The sequence below is a fragment of the Varroa jacobsoni genome, unplaced genomic scaffold (assembly GCF_002532875.2).
Source record: "Varroa jacobsoni isolate VJ856 unplaced genomic scaffold, vjacob_1.0 scaffold_624, whole genome shotgun sequence".
NCBI classification, from domain to species: Eukaryota; Metazoa; Arthropoda; class Arachnida; order Mesostigmata; family Varroidae; genus Varroa; species Varroa jacobsoni.
The window spans coordinates 50,666-74,961 of record NW_019213526.1 but is presented as its reverse complement, the minus strand read 5'-3'; the positions used below and the strand labels follow the sequence as shown (position 1 = coordinate 74,961).

The 24,296-nt window shown below is 40.1% G+C and overlaps 2 protein-coding genes across 3 annotated transcripts in view; one reads left to right on the top strand and one right to left on the bottom strand.

The window, feature by feature from the left end:
* LOC111262047 (uncharacterized) overlaps positions 1-17,912 on the bottom strand; it is a 24,678-nt gene extending 6,766 nt beyond the window's left edge. Inside the window, exon 1 of the mRNA XM_022836021.2 lies at positions 12,815-17,912. The gene's annotated coding sequence lies outside the window, so the exon portion shown is untranslated. The remainder of the gene's footprint in view (positions 1-12,814) is intronic.
* Positions 1,163-24,127, top strand: LOC111262046 (baculoviral IAP repeat-containing protein 7). Of its 2 annotated transcripts, XM_022836017.2 has the most exons (4): positions 11,084-11,361; positions 11,876-12,529; positions 20,613-21,786; positions 22,227-24,127. In XM_022836017.2, exons 2-4 carry the CDS (start codon positions 12,230-12,232, stop codon positions 22,409-22,411), a joined length of 1,659 nt encoding a protein of 552 aa, XP_022691752.1. In that variant the 5' UTR covers positions 11,084-11,361; positions 11,876-12,229; the 3' UTR covers positions 22,412-24,127. The 2 variants fall into 2 exon arrangements, with proteins under 2 accessions (XP_022691754.1, XP_022691752.1); XM_022836019.2 differs by lacking the exons at positions 11,084-11,361; positions 11,876-12,529 and adding an exon at positions 1,163-1,527.
* The last annotated feature ends 169 nt before the right edge of the window (positions 24,128-24,296 follow it).

Below are 24,296 nucleotides of genomic sequence, written 5' to 3'. Positions count from 1 at the left end.
TACGTATCTAATTAGCTACATATTTGATCATTTTATAGCCTGAAAACACAAAGTTTGTTTCGCTTTATACTCCCATTGTCACATAGACCGAGTCCAGTTTTATCTAGCGTAGAACAGTATGAAGGGGCACAGAAATCACCGAAACGATATTTAACGTGATCCCATACAGGTTTCCTTATATAATCGTACCTCTATCATCCGCTGAGCATATATCGTACAAATCCGACATAGGTGTCACTAACAAACCCGTTGCGAAATGCCCATATACATATATATAATGATTATAACAAACGTTTTCTAGTAAAAATTAGTTTATTTCGGATGTAGTAAGAGGACTTTTGCCTTATTCAACAGGAAATCCGATTTTTATTGGACGGATCGGCTTAAAGACACTTCATTCCCGATATGAGGTAGTCATTTTTTTTATTGCGGCCGAAATAGCGGCAAAGCGCACCATGAAAAACCATTCATTCTTTTATATCCTACATATAGAAACAGACACAATGACAGCGTCGCATATCAGTGTGCAGTCAACGTGAAACGAAACCAACGTTTGTTAGGCCCTGCTACTGAAGACTGCGCGCGTTTCGCAGAATCACTCTTGGCACGACCACTGCGGCTTATGGAGTCTCGAGTGAGTCAGCTCCCAGCGCTCCAACTAGCCGGCATTCCAGTATTGCGCGAGGCCGTCGAAAACAAGAAACGTGGACCGTTTGGATACGATTATTCTTTTGCTGCATCAAGAGACTTTTATCGACTGCGATTGCTGAATCAGTCGACAGCAATGGTAGTCGTCCATTATAAAGTCGCATACACGCACACGAAACTCTTCCACCCAAAACAGAACAGACCGTAGCGGATAGCCGGCTACGCGAGGACATCTCCGTGACGTGACGTGGTACGGTTTTTCGAGAAAACGGTACAACCGAAGGAATTGTAGTATACGTGCCTCGTGTATTGACAGCCATGTCTGCGACCACTAACTGACCACAGCATAGAAGCGGGCAACCACTCGAATGCCCCTGAGGCAGCAACCGCAGTCGCCTCTCAGCAAAATTTTGGACCCTAGCCCAACGTGGCGATCTACTGCTCACCTCTCTCCTATTACCGAACGTGCGCATTCACAATCAAATGTACTATACCACAGAGCCAGGTTCACACAAATTCATATCCACACGGCCTGTCATAGGGTTCACTTTAGTGATTCCGATCGGACCTCCTCAGGAGGCAGCACAGTATCTCTGTAACATATACCTGTTATACAGGTACCGAGGATTTAATAAGGTTAGGTTAGACTAGTGGTATCGCAGTGTCAGTGCAAACCATTAAATTCAACGGTCAGTAAACGGACCATCTTGTGAATAACTGATTGGTTCAACTTAGAAACTCGTCTCGTCACTGTTAAGTCAGCTATCGGCAAATAATTGTCTGTTGTCGACTGAGATGAGCGGCGCGCGCCTGCGGAGTGCGCGGCTACAAGCACTCGAACTTTCTTGCTCAAAATGGCTGATCGTCAAACACTGGATCGTAAGTTGTTTGCCTTACAAGGAGGTATTAAAAAAACACACGAGAATTTATAGTTTAGCAAAAGAAGCCACTGGCTGAAGTTTTAATTAAAGGATTTCGACATATCATGAATAGGAAATGCCAGTGGTGCGGAGATCCTCACATAAATCACATATAAGCTAATCAACTCTTACATTATTTAGGATCAATTTATGTAGACCTACTATATTTGAAAATCGGTATTTGACCTTATCATTTATACGAGCCTATCTGGTGCTTTCCAATAATACTGGTAAAGTAGCGATAATATATATGAACAAATTGTTTCTTTATCTAATCACGCTTGTCGTGTAGTATGTATAATTTATGAGAATAGATTTATATATATACTACACAGACGCTGTTATAAAGGAAGTGTGTTAAGACCGTGGGCGATTTATACATTCACAAACTTACCTAGAAGCTAGTTGATCGATTACCTTAACGTAAGTAACGTGAAACGATGTTAAACTGTATACATAGTCGCATTAAGTTCCCGGAACGCTTTTAATGGCCGGCTTTTAAGCCAATGTTTATCAAGCGCTGTGCTGGGGTGTAGTGTTGATGTCAAGAGCCGATTTTACCCAAACCGCGTGTTTGAATTTGAACACGGTCGTATCACAGAAATTATTTTCACAAAAAAATAGAAACATATATGAAGTGAGAAACGCATATTTGGGCGAACGCACACACTTCAAGACTGCGTATGTAAGCCAATGGGATTCTTTATTTTTTTAATGTGTAGGTCGATATAGCATCAAGGATTTGTCCAATTAGAAGCAGTAGTCAAAGGTGGGTTTTGCTGGACCCATTTGGGTTTCTGCAATACACCTGTTAGGTGGCGTGGCGAATATTAACGCATCTTGTTCTTTCTGGTATCGATAATACCCGATCTTTAATTCCTCGCAATGTTTTTTTTACTACCGCTGAGGTTTAAACCACGATGGCCACATTTTTTTATTGATTTTGATCTCCTATGGTTCAAAGTCAACGTACTCAAAGAGACCCATATTTTTTACGCCCATGGCTATTCTGAGTCGGCATATTGTATTGTCTTGACTACCATCTGACTTCAGTCGAAAACATCAATGGTCAGTTCACAGACGTTTTAAAGCATTTGTTGCTGGACGAGGCTCATAGGGTTTAGTGGCAAAAAGTCATTAATAATCGCTTACTTAATTTCCTAAATAACCATAGGGTGAGTCTATTTGTATACGTGAACGATACCTAACCACGGTCGTCTAAACGCTTAAAGATTATATATATATATATATATACCGAATACGACCACAGAAATAAACTAGTTAAGTTTGTATTTCTTTATTATTGTTTTGTGACGGATATATAATCTACAGTGTCGAACATCATTGTTTCTGCAAACAAGAAGCTGCGAGTACTAGTCAGAAACAATCTTTGTACGATGATTGCTTCTATTTAGCATTCGGGTAGAAGCATGTACAGATCGATTTCGCATAACGGATCTCTTTACTGCTGCGTGTATAAAGTCCAACATGCCTCGTTTACTTCGCCATTGGTAGTTTAAGTGACAGGTAAATTAATCGTCTAAGTGGTGAAGACGTATTCCAAACCTTTTATATATTCCTTTATTTTCCTATAGTTTAGGATAAATTTAGATCTTGGAATCTCAAAAAAAAAATCCTTGAAACTGCTAAATCTTGCCAAGCCATCTTACTGAGGTATAAATCCGATAGTAAGATCATGACTTTATTTGTAACGAAACCTTCTTCCAACAAAGACTTCTTGGAGAGCTAAACAGTGATCGTTGAGTAATACCATTCTCAATCACCGTTAGCCAACAGACGATTGCTAACGGTTACTAGAAGTTCGATGATCATGTACACAAAAGTCGCAAACCAGTTGCGGAACCAATTTTGCCCAACCACACAAATACCCTGAATGTTTGTAGTAGATACGTAGTAGACATACGTCGTATACACACGTAGTAGACAAATAATGGTTATTCCTGCCCTGTCTACAAGCTCTCGGCATCGCCCCTTCAGTATAACGTCAAGGACTTGTCCTCGTAGAAAGATCGGGCCGAAACGCATTCATATTATCCATACATATAATAACCATTTGCCAATGCTCAAATTTGAGGCAACAATAATCGCTTGTTTATTGTTACCATGACAACGTACCAAAGAGATGCCTATTAACCACCTAGAAATCGCCGCCCGCTAAGGCCGGTCTGTGGCGTGCTCTAAAAGGAATCCAGTGGCGTTGTGCGAGGGATAAATCGAAATAATGCCAAAATCAAGGTATGTTATGTATTTCACTAATAAACGCTTCGTATGTGTTGCACGCCGTCTTACACAGCTGTAGGACGTTCTTCGTCCCACTTTGCCGCTGCTGCTGTTAAAGATTCGAATTCATTATTAGCCTAACCGTACCCTTATACCGAGTTTTGCGAGTCTATATATAGACTCTTTATATATAAATAAATAAAAAAAATCTTTATATATAAACCTAGCTTTTGTTACCGCTATTCAATAACTATCTAGACGAACGACGTGCCGTTTTCGAGGTTACCACTCAGAATTATAATGACCGCAGAGATAGCGTTAGATGGAAGCGATCTATTTCTTATCGTTCATCCACGTCCGAGTAAAATGCCCTTAGCTTTTTTTTTTTTGGCAAATACACCCTAAGATTCACCTTCTGCTATTCCCACAAAGACTATCAATCATCAGCAAGGGTCTGCCTGAGCCTAGCTATGTATATTGCTTTCTCCAAGTATCTTGCTGACTCTCTACAGCTGCGAGTGCGGATGTCGGATAAGTCTACACAACAGTAATCTCATTATGATTAGGGCACAGCTTTTGTGTGGTAGCTACTTATGGGGCTTTCGGAATTGTGTGGTATGATTCCTGCAAATAACAGAATAAGCTTTACTCTATGGAAAATAGGATGAGCTAGCTTTCGAAAGCAAAGTCCAACTGCGTCGCAGTCTACACCTGTTAATTCCTATTATTCCATAGCACTGCATTGATTGATTGATGGTATTTGTCCTTTATATATGCCATGTCAGCCACGCGAGCCCTTTCAATTAACCTGCAAATACACGTCACTCGGAGCAGGTATCGCTGACATATTCTTGTCAAATTCTGAGCAGCAAATTTTAGTGAAATGTCTGCATTTGAAAGTTGTCCAAGAACTTTTACATAGTGTCAAACGTGACTTAGCCGTTAGTCTGTTTGACGATACCGATCTGATGATGTAATGAGCACCTTAGAGAGCGTAAAATTTTTGTCTTGCATGCAACTGTCGACGCCCTCAGGATTACGATTCCGATGGACGTAATACCGTCCTAGGTACGATAAAAGTTCCAAATTCCAATCGAAACATCACTATAAGCAAATATATTTTCCATTCCAGGGCAGTTATTGTCTGTGCTAGCAAATATACAGTTAACAAATTGCTATAAGCAACCACAATCTTTGTCCTGTTTAAAAATCCTCTCTCGTAAAGCACAGGTTGACGCCAGTAAGGCCGCTCAGGTAGCTCTGATGCCATTGTAATAATGTTGTTTTAATTGCTTCATTTTACCTAGTGCGACAAGCATCGTTCAGCTTACTTCCCTATGGGCGTCAAAAAACATGGTTCCATAACGTACGCTATGAAAGCTGAATGCGAGGCTGTTAAGGACCACTCTAAATCAAACAGGCTGCAGAGTACAACATCCATTCTAGTTTCCGACCGTCCGTCTCTTGTAAGAGGGAGCGAGAGAGAGGGAGCGAGCGAGATCTGACGTCATCATGAGATTAAAGTCTCTTCTAACGTGTCGATGAACGACTATTGATCTTATCCAATATGTCCTTAAACCCCTTCAGAACCCTTGCTGCTAGGTATTTGATCAGCAAATGGCTTCTTAGAAATGACCCTACAATTAGCCAGCTGGACACTCGAACATTAGGAATAGGGCTTCAGAAACAATTCATTCAGTAACGAAAAAAACGAGAGCTGCTTTAAAATGAATGTTAAGAGAATAATTTCCTGTGGGCTAACTTCGATCCGAATCGACTAGTTGACAGTGTTAACAGTCTACAAGTGTATCGGTAGCTAATCTGAGCCGATTGAATACACCCATTACATATTGGTGTAGGAAGCAACTCATGCATCTCTCACCATTATACACAGCGATCCATTCAAATTCGAACGAAATTTCGGCATCTACCTATCTACTCATAGTTATTTTCAGCACTTAAAGACCGCCAAATTTTCCTATAACGAAACAATATACTGACCGTGGCGGAAAAACACTTCGTCGTTTGCGCAGCTTAGCGAACGCTGGCCATTGTGTAATGGCTTCAAGCAAGAGATTTAAGGACTTCACCAAAATGGTTCGCGAACCCACTCGTGATACACCTGCTTTTTGTTCGCTTCTTTTTCCTATAGAAATTGCAGTGTTGCAGACGTACTTGCAGAAATTGCAGATTGCGTACTCTAATAAGCTAGAGCAATTAGTCTCTTTCAGACCTTCTGAGCCCTTTTACGCCGCTCGGAACTTTTTGGTCTGTTATTACTACACTTTATCTAGTTTATACCTAACAATGTCACAAAGTTACTTGTTGATCGAGTAGATTCAATCTCAATTAAAAACGGTGTATGGTAGTTCTATTAAGTAAACGCGACCGTTAAAAGCGACGCATGAGAAAAGGTCTTGTTGAAGTACCTGTTTTTGGCTAGATACAGCCTTAGACAGAAAAAGCTCTAAACAGAAAATGTCTAAACTTGGAGACCGGAGTAAGAGCCTGTAAAGTCACATAGATCACATAGCATAGCTTATAGAATCAATTAATCCTCTATGGAATCATTTAGTCGACTTAATTATAATAGATGTTAAAAAACTTGACTACAAACTACAACGAAATTGATATTAAAAAGCGGGCAGTTGCAACGTTTCTGGAATTTCTCGACCAAAGCTAAGAATCATAAAGTTTTCGCAGAATTTTTATCCCATACAGTGCTCGTAGGTAGTGTTTTTTCTTATATAAATTTCTTAGAAAAGTAAATAAATTTTTCAACAAAAATCTAATAAATGAAGTATCAGACACAACTGGGATCGTCGGTTTGGTGTGCTATATTCGCCATATTGCCATGCGCTTCAAATTCTGTGTACGTTGAATTACCTTTAGGGGAAAAGAGCGACTAGCTATATGGTACTACTTGCTTGGTATATGGTACTTGCTTGATCAAAGAAGGCAAGTGCCATATTTCTCTATAAACTTTTCCTTTCTAAGCCAATGAGTAGACCCGTTAATCTTGAATAACGTGCAGATGAATTATGGATGGCGGCAGTAAACTACCGTCGACATACTGCATAAGTAGCTGATGATTTGATTTTGAAATACATACATTTTTGTTATTGAGCCTGATAGATTTTTTTGGTCCAATGAAAAGAAACTACTCATAAGATATATGTTCTGGTCATTGTCGATCTTATTTGGGCTTTTCAGAGTCCCGTTTAATTATCTGGCTATAAATAGCTAATTTTGCTTTGTTTTCGAATATTATTCGATCGAGTTTTCGGCGTTCTCATCCATACTTTTATACCTAAGGCTTCATAGCACGTGAAAATAGTTGTCTTACGCCAACTCCGAGGATCGCGTTCCTAGTACGCCCTGTAGCACGGTAATTACCATCATATAGTTGCAAAAATAATAATCTTTCTCAACATTCACGTTGCACGATATCAAAACAGAACACTTCCTTTTTTAGTTAATTATTGCTCTAGACGGCCGACTCCTTTGAGGCAAAATGTGCCTACGCCTAAACTTTCTTGAACCCACATTTACTCAGAAGTAACTAAAGTTAGCGGGTAAATAACTGGCCAATAAACTATCATGGAAACCTACTGGAATCTCATCGTTTCCGGTAGTTGTATTAGTAGATAAAGAGAACCGATCTTCATGCTATCAGCTATGTAAAATATGTTTATTTTTATGAAAAAATGCATTTCAATGATTCAGTTAACAAGGCTATCTCCAAAGGCTAAACACTTAACATCAATAATCCCCCTGATAATATCGCCCTTTTAGAGAAATAGTTTACCCGTCCCATTGAGTCTACTAATTTGTAACACAATAGAATGATCAACATGGTTTGCCAAAGGGATGAGCTAACGTTAGAGCCCTATCAATCATCAGTCAGTCAATGAAATGCGACCACGGATCATGTAATTTTGAATTTAACACCCTGCCCCACTTCGAATTGAATCCTTATCCTCTTAATAATAAATATGATTGTTGTTCTAATTTAGTCAAGTGAGACAAAGAAGTGAAATAATTTACAGTTGGAAAATGTATAGTTAAATGTAATACTTATAATAATAAACCAAATAATAACCTTATAAAAAAAGGAAAATTATTTTTCTCTAAAATAGAAAATTTTCCACTAGAAATAAATAATTGAAACTGACGAGGATTCCGTAGGAGTAGAGAAGATACCCTGTTATCTAAGACCTATTGTGTTATCATATTCGAAAACGTCAATTCATTCTTTTTCTTAGTAAAGAACCTTTGCATATCTATATGTAATGGTACGCTGATTAACATAAGCTTGTTTTCAGACAAGCTACTCAACCCGGCGATAGAGCAACAAATCTTCATGTTGCATCAATCGTTATGTATGCAAAGACGGGACACAGTATTCACTGCGTCTCGTCACTACATCTCACCGTGCTTCGTGTTCACACGAGGTATTCAATGTATTATTTTAACATATAACTTAATTTACGCTAACGTTCTAAGAGACACGATTGTATTTCATCATTTTCTCTGTGCCGATAGAACCTATGGATTTGTATTGCACTCCATAGTAGACTGTAACGTCGAAGCGACTAAGGATTTTAGCGTGACAGAATTGCAAAAACTGTACATAACCCTTTTGCTATTCGTAAGAGGTAAATTAAACCATAATCTGTGCCATATGCGAAGGCGTCGTCCATGTGCAATACAGGGAATCACACGTTTCCTTGTTCATGATGACAAACAGCCAGCAAACCTATAGATATCGATTAAAAGAAAATATAATCATGAAATTCTGTTTCAAACTGCGAACTCAGCTGATTCCAACCTTGTTAGTCCATGGACGAGTTCGACAGATTCGTATCCATGACGACAATATCGATAGGTAATTATGCCAGTAAAGTGATGATAGGATGTTCTGGTTGGTGACACCGTTATTCGAAGTTATGCGTTTTCTAATCGTTGAACTAGTTTCATTGAAATAGCTGGCAATAGATTTACCAAAGAGCGTACTGCTAGAGACGCACGTTGAGCTTCAACATGTTTCAAGAGCCAGCTTACAAGTATTGAAGTACAGCCTGTGGAACCGTCGCGTCTTTGGGATGGAACTCGCAGACTTCTGGAGCTTGCCTGAAAATGACTGCCAAACATGGTCAGACCGGCGTGAACCGATCGGTCTGGACAACGTTCAGTTACTGTCAATCGATGTTACGGTTTATTACGATTGTTGTTTATATAGAAACTGTAATCTTTGACCAAACAGCTGACAGATAGCGCAATATCAGTATAGTGTGTCTTTTAACCCCTAATTTCTGTGGCTTCTTTAAGCTTTAGGCTTTAAGTGAAAGGGTTGCATGACTGACAAATTGATGGTGATCATCATCGCCAACATCACCTATGATTTTACGAACCTTTGTATTACATTATGGATTAGTAACCGTGAATAGGGAAGCAGAAATCTAGAACGAGAAATCAAGACAGAGCTGTAAATAGATGGAAAATATTAGGAGGATCACAAAGCACTGTGTTCAGAGGCCCCTAATATAGTCAGTTGAGTATCTCGTCCGGAAGCACGTTTAGCGTTTCAGATAGTTTTATTGGCCCCTAACGAGATGAACTCTTTCCATAGCCCAGCCAAATTTAATCCAGTTCTAAATCACCGAAACACAATCGAGACGAGTACCTCACAAATACGGCTCCCGGACCTCTCTGTCAACTGAATTATCTCTGACCTTACGTTTACTTCTGCGTTCACTACTGCTCACTGACGATAGAGTCTCAGCAAAGGTGCCTGTCAGGCTAGCTCCCGGTAACTTAGTTCTAACAGTAAACTAACGTCAATCGCATTTTCCCGCCCAATAGCACTGCTTTGCTCACGAAAAATTTGCAATTTATCCGAACAGCGTCTATATAACGAGTCCAGTAAGTTCCTCTGTTGGATGGCGCGACGTTGAAAGAAAGTAGCGCAATTGACTGGCCTATCCTCTTACCTACAATGTGCTTATGTCACTTGATAGCTTCGTCTCTCGTTCGAGCATGTTTTTAGATACTTATGTGCGTCGCCTATCAAAATAGGAACTTCTTGTTTCTGTTTTAGCCTTCCGAGGTACATTTGCTAGATTCAGGCACAAATGCAACCGCAATCCGTATGTATTGTATTTATGGTACAGGTGAATGTGAAATTTCGTCATTTTATGTTTGAATTTATTTATTTTACGAACGCATATTAAATTATTGAGCCTCTTCGATTTTTAAAGAGGACATAATAACTCGGCTAATTTTTCATCTTGATTATTATCATCCATGGACAGCAGATAGGACATGTAAAAACGGGTGTATTGTCTGTAATTGAAATATGCTGTTATTTTAATGTTATAACAGCAGGGTGTATTGTGTATACAACACAGGGCTGTAATGTCGTGAAAGTATCATGTATGCATTTAATATAATTCCAAGTTCGATCCTTGGAGTGAGACTCAGTTCTTCGAGATAAAGAAAAAATCAGATCACAGACATGGTATGATATAATGAGACTGACAACGGCAAACTCAATGGCTACCTTAAGAAAAAATCTAAATAACCTGACAAATTGTACAGCTGTTACGGTCAAAAATACTTATTTATAACGTTTATATACATTACCGGTATGTTGCTGAAGTCATTTAGGTTCCATTGTTGGGCCTTTATCGTGAGTTCAGAAGCGTGCGACCTGCATTGATTATGCGGCGGTCATCACAGCCCGTCTTTCAAATAATTTAAACTTCCCTCCTTACTTATATATCTGTCTCTGCTAGTGCGCAGTTAGTTGATTTTTGTGATACTACAACACATTCTAGACCCATTTGATGGCTTGCTGACTCCTACTATTCAATGTTTGTGTGTGTCTCTGTGGGCTTGTCTGTGACCTGAAATATAATTTTTCCCTTTATTCTTTTGTTACTGCTCTGATTCAGCACGCTCTCGCCTCGCATCCAATGATGTCATGCTCGTGTCCTTCTAAACTCCGTCAGTACACTAAAGCTATCGGTTCCCCTCTCTCACGAGCCCTCTCATCCCAACGAACCAGTCAGCCGACGTCGCTTATTCGATACAGCGGTAGAGCAAGCGTTGGTGGGTATCCGTTGTACCCTTGATGGTTCGCTTGTGGTTCGTTTGTGGTACCGTCTTGTCTGGCACTACTTTCGTTCTCTCCAGGCTTCAACCTGTGGGGTGAGAGAACAGCGGAATCTTTTTGCGGCCGCTTTGGTAGCGACATCGGCCCCCAACCAGCAACGACCGACAACGCGTTACTACGGCCATAAATAACATGTAGTGGTAGTCGCTTGGATGAGAAATGAATGTCGCTTGATTCACTAAGGCTTCCCTGTTTGCTGAACTGGCTTGTGTATGCGTTGGTTACCGCCGCCATCTTCGAAAGGAGAGGCACAGCTAACCTCTGTCTGAATCTGCAGCCGTCGGTGCTGGATAGCCAAGCAACCATTGAGCTGTGCTTGCATTCATAGATACCGTCGTTGTACAGCGGCCATATATTTCATTTACTAGGAAAATAGTGAGTGACAGAAGAAGAAAACAAGTTTTGCCTAACATTAGGAATCAACACCGTACGATCAAATAGTCAGCTGGTATCTTTACAAGCGACTCTGTTCATTTCGTATGGTACATTTGTATTATTATTGTAGGCCGTATGATACAGTGAAGCCTATTGGAGATCGATTGAGAGAGGAACCCTTGTTTTCATTAGCTACAGTCCGTCTTTTGGATACCCTCGCGCTGTTTCAGCAGTTGATAGTTCAACTTAGTGTGTCTCCTATCCTATGTTGTGCTGCGTATCTCATACAAGTCAGTCAATCCCTTTAACGTATTCGCATTGAATTCGCTGCTTGTAAGCATTCACGTGCAAACCGAGCGTCAATTACCTATTTCATTGTTGGTTACGGTACGTAGATTGTCGTCATCAGGGCTTCATATTGGCTCTTTCGCCATTTGTTGTACGACTGTGTGAGTCGATCGCTATCCATCTGAAGTAGACTGAAGTCTATGAAATATTTCTCTTTTTTGAGCAGATTGTATTGTTTTATTGCCGCCCTTTGAGTCGGCATCTTTACATCCAGCGCCTGTCAAACGAAGGAGGACACACAAGGTCAAGAGCTCAACTGCTGATGTTATATTCGACCTGTATCTTTATATGAGACAACTTGTGCGTCCGCTCTGTAGAGATTTGCTATTGAGGCCCATTTTCCCTATAGAAACGGTTCAACGAGCGAAAACTCTGGAGTGGATCAACAAATCGGACGTACATGTAAAAGACTATTGATCGACAAAATCATTAGCGAGGAACGCTCCTTAAAAATTCTTAAATCGAGAAGACTAGAATATCCGTCGGTAGTCATACTGCGCAAGCACTGACCAATAAAATAATGGCTCCTGGAACAGTTGTCAATCAGAGTCCAACTCGACCCCTTGACCTACCCACGACCACGATAAATCAGTCTCCAAAACAGGTCTCGCCTTCAATGATAGCAACCTCGTCGTCGCTGCCCAGTTTGGCCCCTATGGCAGCAGTCGGTGCCCTAAACAATACGACAGGACCTTCTAAGAAACAAACCATGAAATCCTCTACTTCGACGCGATCGACGATACGGCAACCACAGCCGTCTACAACTCTAGTGAAGGGCGGAGTCAGTAGCGGTCGAAAACCCAACTTTGAATTGGAAAGCGTAAGTGTACGACCCTCTTTATTAAACCTTTTAGCTACTATTATAGAATTACGCACCGTATAATCGGAATAGAGTCAGGTACATATTTGCTCCCTTAACCCTAAATAGCATTACGTTAAGACTATTCGCTACATATTGCGTTTGGTAAGACCAGTGTTGAATGCACGCATATTCGAGTCCCGTCTCAAGGGAACGCGAACAATTTTTTTCCCTGAAAAACCCAATTCAGTCTGAAAATATGGGATTCTTATCGTAACGTTTAAGTTTAGTAGGCAAACACATTACCTTTACGTAATCACGCAGACAGCAACGGGAATGTAGCCGCGTTTTCCGAAAGCACTTCGGTTTTTCTTAAATTTTTCAGCGAAAACAGTTATGGTAACAGACACTGCCAGTTCTTATTTAGCCTATGAAGGCTTTGTAGATTCTTAAAGACCCTGAATCTCTGAGTGCGACTCTGCCGTGGTACATTGCTTCAGACAGCTGGATACCCGAGATAGGACGAAATGGAGCGTGTCCATGCCCCATGTTGAAATCAGATTAGCTCATGTTTATTTAATTTTAATAGGCAAGTACGGTACTACTTCTTTCCTTTAAAGACATGGAGCCTATGATTTGCAATTAGAGCTTGGTAGGTATATATGATAGGTATTGAAATAACTGTTTAATCCTCTTTCGTTCGAAATATTGTGAGTGTTTATTATTACCATTATTATAAGTATCGGTAAACTGATCAAAAGATCAGCTGCACCTAGCTAATCAAGGAATGAGTTAGCTACGATAGTTGCATCCGTATAGCGTTTATCAGCGTATTTGACTGTCTCTTGCAATGAATATAGAGATAACAGCTACATATCGGCAAATGTTGATAGCGTGTTCTATGTGTATAGTATGGCGGCCGACGACTAACACGGGTGGCAAATCTTAACTCGGCAGCGACACGACTGTGCAAATATGTAAGACACAGTTCCAGTAAAATAGTACTAACCAGCTAAAGGGTTTTAAGAGCGTTTGATATCACTTAGCATTACTTTTTAAACAGTTAGACGTCTTGGAATTGGAAATAGACTTGGACGTAATAGTATCTCGAATAACGTTACGCACAAAAAGGGAAAGATGAGGTATATTTCAGTTTTTGCAAGTGGAAAATTACTTTTCTAAACGCGCAGCTATTTCTACTTGACTTCTTATTTATATCTTGGTTCAAGTACGCACTTCATCGTATTTTCAATGAGTCATTTATGTTAAATTATGTATAATACAGGTGAGGTTGTGATATGGGATGCGTTCCATCTTCGAACTTATTTTCTTGAACAAGAAAGCAAGGTGCTTGGTTTAATGAAAAGCCAAAATCTGTCTACCATGGGGATAAAACGTGCCAAAATTAATTCTTGTTCCTCATATATATTTAGCTTATCCATACAGAAGATTATTTAATAATTACTTGATTCATTTGTATAAAAGGAGATCGCTTTTCATTACAACTGGTATAGCCATCAGAGCTCTGTGTATATTGCCTCGTACGTGTGTCCGAAAATCAGAGCTCACTTCTTCGAGTCTAGTGGCTGGTGTAACGTTGTTGTCGTGCCATTACCGTACTTCAACACACCCTAGCCCAGTTTAGGCATTACTAGATTTGAGGCTCATTTTGAGAAACATGCATAACTAGCCTGCTGACTGTTAGCAACAGTTCAACCAACAAAGTACCTACTCAGATGGTAACTGAGTCAGGCCTGTTTAATGATAACTCAACGCCCCTAGTAACGATGCGCTGCAACTCACTTTGTTATCTTTAGTTTATTGCCACAAGCCACTACAGTACACGGTATTTATTTCGAACTCTTAACATGTGAAACTTTTCCCTAATATAGCACAATACAGACTCTAGTGAATAATAATACCAACATGAAGGCAAGTAAGAATTAGTAACATGCAGTTGTTGATGTGTCACGCCAGTAATTTGAGCTTAGGCTTAGGTTAAAAGACTTCATACGATTGTTACACTACTATATCATTGTTAAAGCTTCAAGGGGGAGCGCTTCATTAGGATTCTGCAAGTTCTCGACTGTTAATACACACATAATTATATGGCTAGATAGTCGTTCGTGCGGTCCCTGCAAACGCTTCTGTCGTCTGCTATTACTTCTGTTGGCTTTTGGTGGCCCCGAAGTTGCGTTGGCAACCACTAGACGTCTCATTAGTATTTTTTCTACTGGCGTAGCGTCATCATTGCACCGACAACCGCCTTAGCCAGCAGCCGCTTAGTCTGGAAGGGCTTACGAACGGCTCAAATGCCTGCCATCGGTTGCATACACGTAAGTTGTTGCTGTGCGTCTGCTATAGATCAGCTTACCGTTCTGTAAGGAAGTCCTCAGGAGCATCTTCGGTATGACTAAAACCAAAGTATTGGCCAGTAAACTGCTGGCGCTATTGACGCAGGGACAAGACGCAGGACGTTAGTTTGCGTAAGTCAAACCAGGGGATGACTTCCTCATACTAGCGGACTGCTGTGCTTTTAATTACCAGCCAAAGACTTACTGTGAAATGGAGTCGGAAGTCTGTACAAGGACTGGTGGTTGACTTTATTGAACACTGCGCTGAAAAGTTACGAAAACAAATGATCTACAATTTTTGTAATCGAGTGAACACTCGGTCTCAACGGGATTGAAGCGGAATGTAGTTGAAAAATTCGATCAGTGATACACACGAGTTTCAAGATATTATTACTGCAGAATTTCTGAGCAAGGAAAATATTGTAGAAGAATTTAGACGTAAAAAAATCAACATACGAGGGTCGATTATGAAATCACGAGTCCACATATTTATCTGAAAGATATCACATAGGCAGGTCTCACAAGCGTGGATGAGATTCTATAAGAAATCTAAACCAGATAAAAAAATACCTTTCTATTATCTTTTTATTACAGTGACGCTCGAGACTGAAAAAAAAAACGTCCAAATATAAAGTTACCCCAAATGCCTTTTTACTTATCAAACAAATTACTCAATGATAGTAAAGATACGATATTTTGGTAAGCAAATTAAATTTTAAATAAACAATTGGTTTTTTTTTTAAAAAAACAAGCTGGTTCGAGTTTATGTTCTGTATAATAAACTCTGGAAGCGCTAGCAGTGAGTAGACTTTTTCATTAAGTTTTCCGTTTGGCGCTAGAATATTCTGTTTATTTTCTTTATGATTAGCTTTGCCCCTGAACGTTGGCGTCACCGCGTTTCGTAAGAGTTGGAGTGTCATTCACACAGGTCCGATCGAACTCGGATACCCAGTTCGCGTATATTCTAGTCCCGTCTAAAAGAGTACAGCTGAATGGCAATGTTATCTACGCAAAACAGTTTGTTGCACAGTCGTATCGCCGGTGAATATCTACGTGAGATGAATGAGCAACGCAATCAGAATGTTGAACGAAGATCAGACGTTTGGCTTGGTCATTGTAGAACGTAAATAGACTCGTCCGATACATTTTGCGCATCCGATATGATTCAAGGTGATTAGGTTTTATTTTTAAGTTAGTGAAAGAGCAAAAAACTGTGTTTCTGCGCACAAAACTTACAGTAAGTTTTGTGCGTAGAAATGGCTAAAATGCGCTGGAATAAGAGAAAAGTATTATGTTCAGGAATTTGCAGTATTCCAACGCGATATCGGTTAGCTTTCGCTCTAAGATGCTCTACATAACTACAGTTATAGTAAGTGCAGTTGTGTACAGCATTTTAATAATATTTAAATTGGAATTTCGAGACAAAAAGCTGCCTGAGGCATAAGGGCGCTGCAAAAATTCAACCCCCTGCGAATTTTACAACTTCATTGGCACTAAACCGTAATCGGTTGAACATCGGTTCGTGAGTCATGAATGATACTTTTAAGCGTATAGCCATCTCTAGGGAAATCCAAAAGGGACTAGATGCGAATACAGCTTAGAAGTTTTTGACGGAGCGGCAAGTGGAGTGAAACGTACTACACTCAACTTTCTGGGCGACTCTTTCCATCAAGCGTCCATCAACTCTATAACTGTCTTCTGAAGCAATGTCTAACATCCGAAATATAAGTAAAATATGAAATATTTATTTAACCTTTTAACTAGCTACTGTAATTATACTTACCTTTGAAAATTGTTTAAGGTTCGCTGACATACCGCAAGTTCCTTGATGTGACAAAGTCATTCTAAATATGCAACGTGTATACGCTTGGCCCATCAATTAACATCAAGGTTCGATCAATTTTAATTCAACAATTTTTAGAACGGAGACGGGGCAGAGACTTTTATGTTGTAAATACACTGTGATAACGTTGAGCATTGGGAAACATTGTCTCTGCTGTTTGCAAATATAGCTTTGATTACAAATGAAAGGTAAACGATATGAGCGGCGTATGGTCGATCTGTTGGCGGCGCGATGATATTTTGGAATGGACTTATGTGATGGAATCTATTGTGCAGTATGTATCGACGGCAGAGCTCAACCAAGCGGCCCTGGCTTTTTTTTTATCAGTCGAATACATAGTCCTGCGAGCTATCGCGTAGATTGTAAGCAAGGTAATAATAAGGGTATTAGTTTTGCATTTACGTTATGTTCATGATAAATAACGATATATTATTGTTGTCTTACATGTAAAAAGCCCTTAGCCATACGCTGTTTGTACATAACTGCACAGGATTGACAAGCAAGCACAATTACATAGCAATTTAGATGTCATTTATATAGTATAGGCTGTGAGAACACGCGAATCGGTCTATTCACAATACCCGTAGAGCTGCTGTTTACGCGAATTGAGATAATACTGTAACATACGTCGGCTATTAAATGACCGATAAAATGTTTCGTGGCCTGTTTCGAACACTTAAACCATCTCAAGTTCCTGAAGTTAGTAGGCAAGGACGGTACCAGTGAACCGTCCAGAGAACAACCTCGTTGTATGCTTTTGTCTTTGCCATTAGCACTACTCACGGTGCTACCTGTCTGTCTCAATCTATTTCTGTATTTGATTATATCATTAATGCTGCCTGAACAGTTCCATATAGCAATGGAAGGCGGAAAAAAGCGAGCCATTGAATATATTCCGTCTTTTATATCTGGATGATGGCTGGGGTCTTTACATCAGTTACAATACTTAACTTGGTGGGCACTTTTAATGCGCGTCATTTTGTAAATAAATTTCAGTCAGGCCGCAGGCCACAAGTAATGTTGACCATGTGGAAAGTTACTTGTGACTGGCCAGTATATTCCGTTAGGCCTATGATGTAACGGATTGCGACTCGTGTGGAATTAAATGCTTACGCTTTCGCTATCCAAACAAGTTTCGTTTTCCTATTTGCATATGCACGTGCGATCGAATATATTTTTCTAGACACTCAACTCTAGCCTCTTTAAATAGAACAAGATAACGATTAAAATTATCGGTTACAGATTGCTATTATATGAATATTCATTAATGTTAGGCGGTTATAGGTATACATACCTGTTTATTAAGTTCACCGATGTCTTGAATTCTGCCGGAATTTACACATTAGTATATATTTCATGTTCACAGGAAAAACAAGCAAAAAACAAAGGGTAATATGCATTAAAAGGTGTCTGTTCTTTCAGACAGTTGAACATTTTCCGTGGTTTTTCACCGTGCTCGTCGTTAGATTTTATGGTCAGCCTGCGTCATTCGGCCTGTCGACCGTGACTGTGTGCGGTTCACAATTAGTAAATGTCTCATCGGAAAAGCTCCAAAATGATTTTTCCTCTTTTGGCCGTTAAACGACTAGCCCTATAACTCTCGATTTTTTTCAAACTGTTTCATTTGTATAGTTCTGTAGAGACCAACAGAATTGATTGAATGTTAGCGGGAAGTGTATGTAGTTCTACATTTGTTGATAACCTTTTCGTGGTTTCGAGGTCGAGCATTTTGCTAAAGACGTACCATGTAAAAATCCATATCTCATACCAATAGACGACATTGCAAGTACGGTGAGGTCACTTCGATTCAACACCTCTAATTGGATTGTACCGATAAAACCGAAGGCTCTGACCACAGTGTGTACTCTTGAGAACAAGGTTATGAACTTGCTGTGCAAATAACACTCTTAGAATTATAAAATTAGAAATCAAGAAGTTGTTTCAGCAACGACAGTCACTTGAGCTATGCGAACCAGGTATATTCAATTTCTAAGATATTAAAAGGTATGTAAATGTGTGAACCAAACCTAGGAAGATTAGTGCAGTAAATTAGTCGTGCTGACTATACCCGGCAAACATAAGGGTTGATGTTATAAATTGGCTGTGTTCTCTGGTAACAGCTTATAACTATGCGTTTCATTGCTACTATTACGGATAAAGAGTGGCTCATTTTATGCGGAAGTAATGTTACCGAATTTTGCGAAAAAACATTAACAGCTTCGAATTGCTATAGGTAAATCGACGGCTCAACGTCGTCTCTAGAAACCTATTAGTTTACATGCCTGTCTTGTCGTCGGGAAAATGCAGTTTGAAATAATGAGACCGACTTGGCAGGAACAGCGCAGTATCCATGAGTACCTAGTATTTCATTAAGAACATTAGCGGCACGCAACTTTTTTGCATTCGTATCCTCCTCTTTGCCTACATATGTCCTCGGTGTCAACTCTTCGCTATAAAATCAAAGGACCGGGGAGGTCTAGGTTTTTCGGGTGTCACGTCTGATACTGCCGTTCAAATATCGCTTCAGACGGCTGACTGCTAGCACGGAACAAAGTGTGGTTTCAAACCTATGCCACCTGATGCGTCCATAAGTTTAACAGGCAGGCATATTACCACTGCACCATTACGGGACGCTACATAGAGTCTAACCAAGGTGGATTTTGTTCCCATGATGATTCAAGGACAACCAATTTTTTTCTACGCCTAGAACACGTAGGTTGGTTAGTATTGAAGTTGGAGTAAGAGGTTGGGTAGAAATGAAGTCGGTTGTTAGACACCCTTTGTTTCGTGCCGAATGGACGGTAAAGAGACGCCCAACGGATATATTGGAGAAGCGGGTGTAGCAAACATTTTCTTTGTTTGAGTAGATATTTGTCTGGAGTTACTTCGCAGCACCTACAAAACGGCATGGTAACCATCTCTTTATAGCTATAAGCCTAATTGTTTTCATGTGTAGTAACCATTTCTGCTATTCCTTGAAAGTTTGGACTAGTGGCGGTCGTCTGCTTGATCGTTATGGTTTCCATGGCGACGCACACCTTCATAAGATGTACGATTACTACCCAAACCAGACTGCCCCGGCACGCAGAGCTTGATTACCATTAAGTGAAGGAGGATATGTCTACCCACGAGAATAAAAGGGTGAAATTATTACTCGATGTTAGTAATGGCGGCCGTTCATTGCTCTGTGTTAGTCGAGCTAATATCAACTGCAGCGATAGAATAATAGAATGACCAACAGAAGCAAGTGAGGATATTTTACAGAACCACAAGTCACACGGATGCCAAGCCACGATATTATGTAAGCTACTCCTGCTGGACTACGAGCCAGGGATTTGGTTTGCTACGTTTTAAGGCTGTGGTTTCGTTCATAGGTTAAATAACTTCAAAAGTTCACACATTTTGTTGTATAAAATTTCGACACTTGAATCTTATTAGGCGCGTCTCTTTATAATAGGTGTTTATTTAGCGATTACTGAGATTGTTCTTCTTGTTTGCAAGTCTCCATTGCATGACTGTGGATACCTGATCGATCGAAATTATACACCTTGGTAAATGGGTAGAGGTGTTCTATAAAAGCACCAGTATACCATACGACTACAGCATTTCGGGATATTTACGTACTTTGTTAGGTAATAGGCGATATTTTGTATAGTTAATGAGTAGACATTACATAATAACATTACATAAGAACTATACACGTTCGCATTTACGATTGATCTCAAACCTCGTCACTATATCCAGTTCCAAATGGGAAGGCACTGCCTAAAGTTTGTTTTTAGTATATATCAGCCTTACTTAAATAACAGCATTTCACTACCATTATTGGCGTCATGTTTCGAATATCGTTCGTAGTTGGTTGGATTTTTAAATCCGTTTTTTTCCTTTTTTCTTTCGTTGGTTTCAGGATCGGCTTAGGTCATTTGGGTCGTGGCCGTCAACGGCTCCTATTTCGAAAGAAAAGGTAGCCCGCGCGGGCTTCTACTACCTCGGCAATGGACTCGAAACAGCTTGTCCAGTTTGTAAGCTTGAAGTGTCTGATTGGGCCTTTAATGACGTCGCGTTCACAAAACACCGCGACCGAAGTCCTCAATGTCCGTTTGTTCTGAAACAAAGCTCGACGATCGTGCCCCTTGACGAAAGGATGAAACTGCCCGAGCAGCGTCTGTTGACATTTGAGCGCTGGCCCAAACGGGACGTTGACCCACAGAGGCTGGTAAACGCCGGATTCTATTATCTCAATGAAGGCGACAAGGTTCGATGTGCTTGGTGCAAGGGCGTTATCGAACAGTGGCAAGCAACAGACGTGCCATTCGAGGAGCATGCTCGTAATTTCTCTTGCTGTCCGTTTATACTCAACCCGCCAGCGTACGCCTGTCGTGGTGAAGACGAGGTTGGGCATCGCAACATGTACTCGTTCTCGGGTGCACCTGCCAATCAAAACTTGTGCAGTGACATTGCCCTCCTGAAGGGCGTAATTCGACACGTAGGGCCAAAACAACCGCATATGGTTTCACAAGGCAGTCGTATGGCGACATTTACTGAGAACAACTGGCCTCAAACAGTGAACGTTTCGCCCGAAGATCTTGTTGAAGCCGGCTTCTTCTTCCTTGGCATGCACGATTACACGAAATGCTTCCATTGCGACGGCGGTCTGTGTAATTGGGAGACAGGTGACGACCCCTGGGTAGAGCATGCCCGCTGGTTCCCTGAATGTCAATTCGTTCAGCTAAGCAAGGGCGGAGCATTCATCGCTGAGTGCCAACAACGTCACGAAAAACTAGTTAATGGCGCGGTAGCCCAGGCAGAACTTCAGGCTTTTAGTGAAGTAGAACCGGGAGGAACAGGCAGTGACTCAAATCTTCCGCTTCATTTGAGAACTGAGCTTGAAGAAATAATGCAGTCGCCCGTCGTCAAGTTCTACCTCGAGAAAGGTGTACCGAAACAAGTGATTCGAATGACCGTAAAAAAATATATGCTTGACAACGAGCGCGGTTTCCGTGATCTTGACGAAATTACACACGTACTCGGACAGGTGCTCAGCTTCGGCAACAAGAAGACTGCGCCTGCCAATGAAAAAGGTAGGTGGATACCGGATATTTGTCGGGAATTCAATGCAGCTAAACCCGATGAGGTTGATTCAGAATTGGCGTACAATAGAATAAAATTCATATTGTACCAGAATAACAGTTTTACTTTTCCGAGCGAGACAAAAGCAACAACTTAAAAAATAATGAATCGTGATGCATTATGATTTGGTTTGTCAAAAAACTGCTGCATGTACCCTATCCGATTGTTCAACGCATGAAATATACTGTTCTCACCAGTCACCTCACCAGTCACACGTATCTTCGGATTTATCATTGCTATGATATACATTTGTGCATAGCTTAATTATGAAATATTTTGCTAATCTAATGCTACATGAATTTTTATTTTCACCCGTTTGCGCAGATTAATTTAATAAGCTATTTGAACGCTTACAAACGATTCGCCTATTCTTGTTGTTTCTTTTTCGCAGAGCAACGTAATCCGGCCGAAATTCCTGAGAACGTGCTATGCCGTGTATGTATGGTTCAGGAACGGGGTGTGGTATTTCTTCCATGTGGTCATCTGGCCACTTGCCCCTCGTGTGCAGCCAGTGTAACAGAATGTGTGATGTGCCGGACCCCAATCGCGGGTACTTTGAGAACATTTCTTTCGTAATCTTCGCCTGCCTCGGACAGCTATTTAAGAGATGTTTTTCCACGAAATAAAAACATCAATATACCAGCACAGGTCTTTACTGGAAATGGTTATCCAACTGGAAGACTATATGCCTTTGTAGTATAATGTCCTACAGGATGTCTACAGCGTCCTTGCAAGGACGATGAACAACTAAGCCTGCTGCTGCCCACATAGCGCCGTACATCGCGAATTCAGCAATGCGTAGGCAAGTCGCTGTCACTACAGAGGACGGCCGGTAGCGGAAGAAAGCAAAAAGTGCCACCGTAAGAAAGCACTCTTAGTCGAACGAGTATATTGAAATTCAAATCGCTGTCTTCGCCACAGCATATAGCAACGATTAACAGTGAAGTTCCTCAAATGCAATGCAGCGAACTTCACTACGATAGTAACGAAACAACATCGATGAACTCTTGGTTCTGTAGTTTTAAATATTTTTGTGTTGTTTTGACGTTATAATAGAACATATTCAAACCTATGTCGGTATAAATTGCATGCTAATTACGTTAACGCCTCAGTCGAATTTGAAAGGTAGACCAATATGAAATTGCCACCCATGCTCGTCCCTTTGGTAGTACCACAATCGTGGTACCAGGCTTGATGCATAGAATTGATAGCAGATTACTGTAATAAGAATACAATATGAATGAACATTATTAATATGCTGAAAACATGATAAATAGAATACTTCATAAAGAAGAAGCATTATTACATAGCTTTATGAAAAAAAAACCAGTTTGCCCGGGTAAATGCGCAAGACAAAAGCAACAGTAATTTTCCGCGGCGTATTTGTTGTATAATAGTTAAATTTTTTTCAAGATTAAGATTTTTGGATTGCCGATCTCATATCTGTTATGGTGATCATGAAGACTGTAATGAAAAGTATACAAAATACAGGGATAGAAGAATAGGTATATCATGCCAGGTTATACGGGACATGTACAATGTACCCAACAAAGCACGTATGCATCAGCATATTAACAGCTTTTATAGTTAAAGGCTAGAGGAAGTGCCCCGCAGGGCTCAGGACGATAATCCGTTTCGTGAAATAAACGGTGTCGCATCTTACCTGGACATATTTAGATGTCAAATTAAGTAGATTGGTTTCAAAAGCAATTGGCAATCTGTAGGTGTTCATCACTATTAAATAAGTGATAACGACAATACCATTTATAAGCATGTCTATACTCAAGACAATATTTTAAATATATATAAGTAATCAGTGAAACAAAGGAAAGACTAGCCTCAAGAGATTTAGTGGGCATATCTTTCATATTCAGACAATAGACATTAAGATGAAGAAAGCACAACTTGCGGAACTATGAGGTGTCCTTCGTTAAAAGACGTTAGAAGAAGGCTTTTTTTGTAAATACATGTAGCAGATGTAATTGCGCAAAAAAATTAAAGCAAAAAAAAACATAGGTTTAAAGGAAAAAACGATGGTGTGCTTATTTGCTTAGGTCCTATTATAAAAGCTAACCACTTATCTAAATTATTCATTATGCCACTTATAATATAAATCATTGGCCCTTACTCTTCCAGATTTTGTTTTTTGTTTATTATTTCATTTGAATTTCAGTGTTAATCGGTGATATTGTGCTGTCATGTTTTATAACATACAATCAATTAATCAATACAGTTAATCAAGCTATATTACACAACATGTGTTATTGAATAAAGAAAGCTCAAGGTACAACATCTACTTGAAATTCATTGAGGGAAAAGTCCGTGGTCAAAAACGACTATAGAAGACGAAACTTTTCAATCTATTTTTTTTTCGCTGTTTGAATTTTTAGTCACCCGGTTGTGACGGCATCTCTGTAAGGGGACTGAATTAATGGCATCGCGTGGACTAATTCGAATTGAA

Bases quoted from the DNA above. Each gene is read 5' to 3' on its own strand.
- LOC111262046 (XM_022836017.2), top strand. From the start codon at position 12,230: ATGGCTCCTGGAACAGTTGTCAATCAGAGTCCAACTCGACCCCTTGAC. The intron at 12,530-20,612 runs GTAAGTGTACGA...CGTTGGTTTCAG, and splicing joins CCAACTTTGAATTGGAAAGC to GATCGGCTTAGGTCATTTGG. The intron at 21,787-22,226 runs GTAGGTGGATAC...TCTTTTTCGCAG, and splicing joins TGCGCCTGCCAATGAAAAAG to AGCAACGTAATCCGGCCGAA.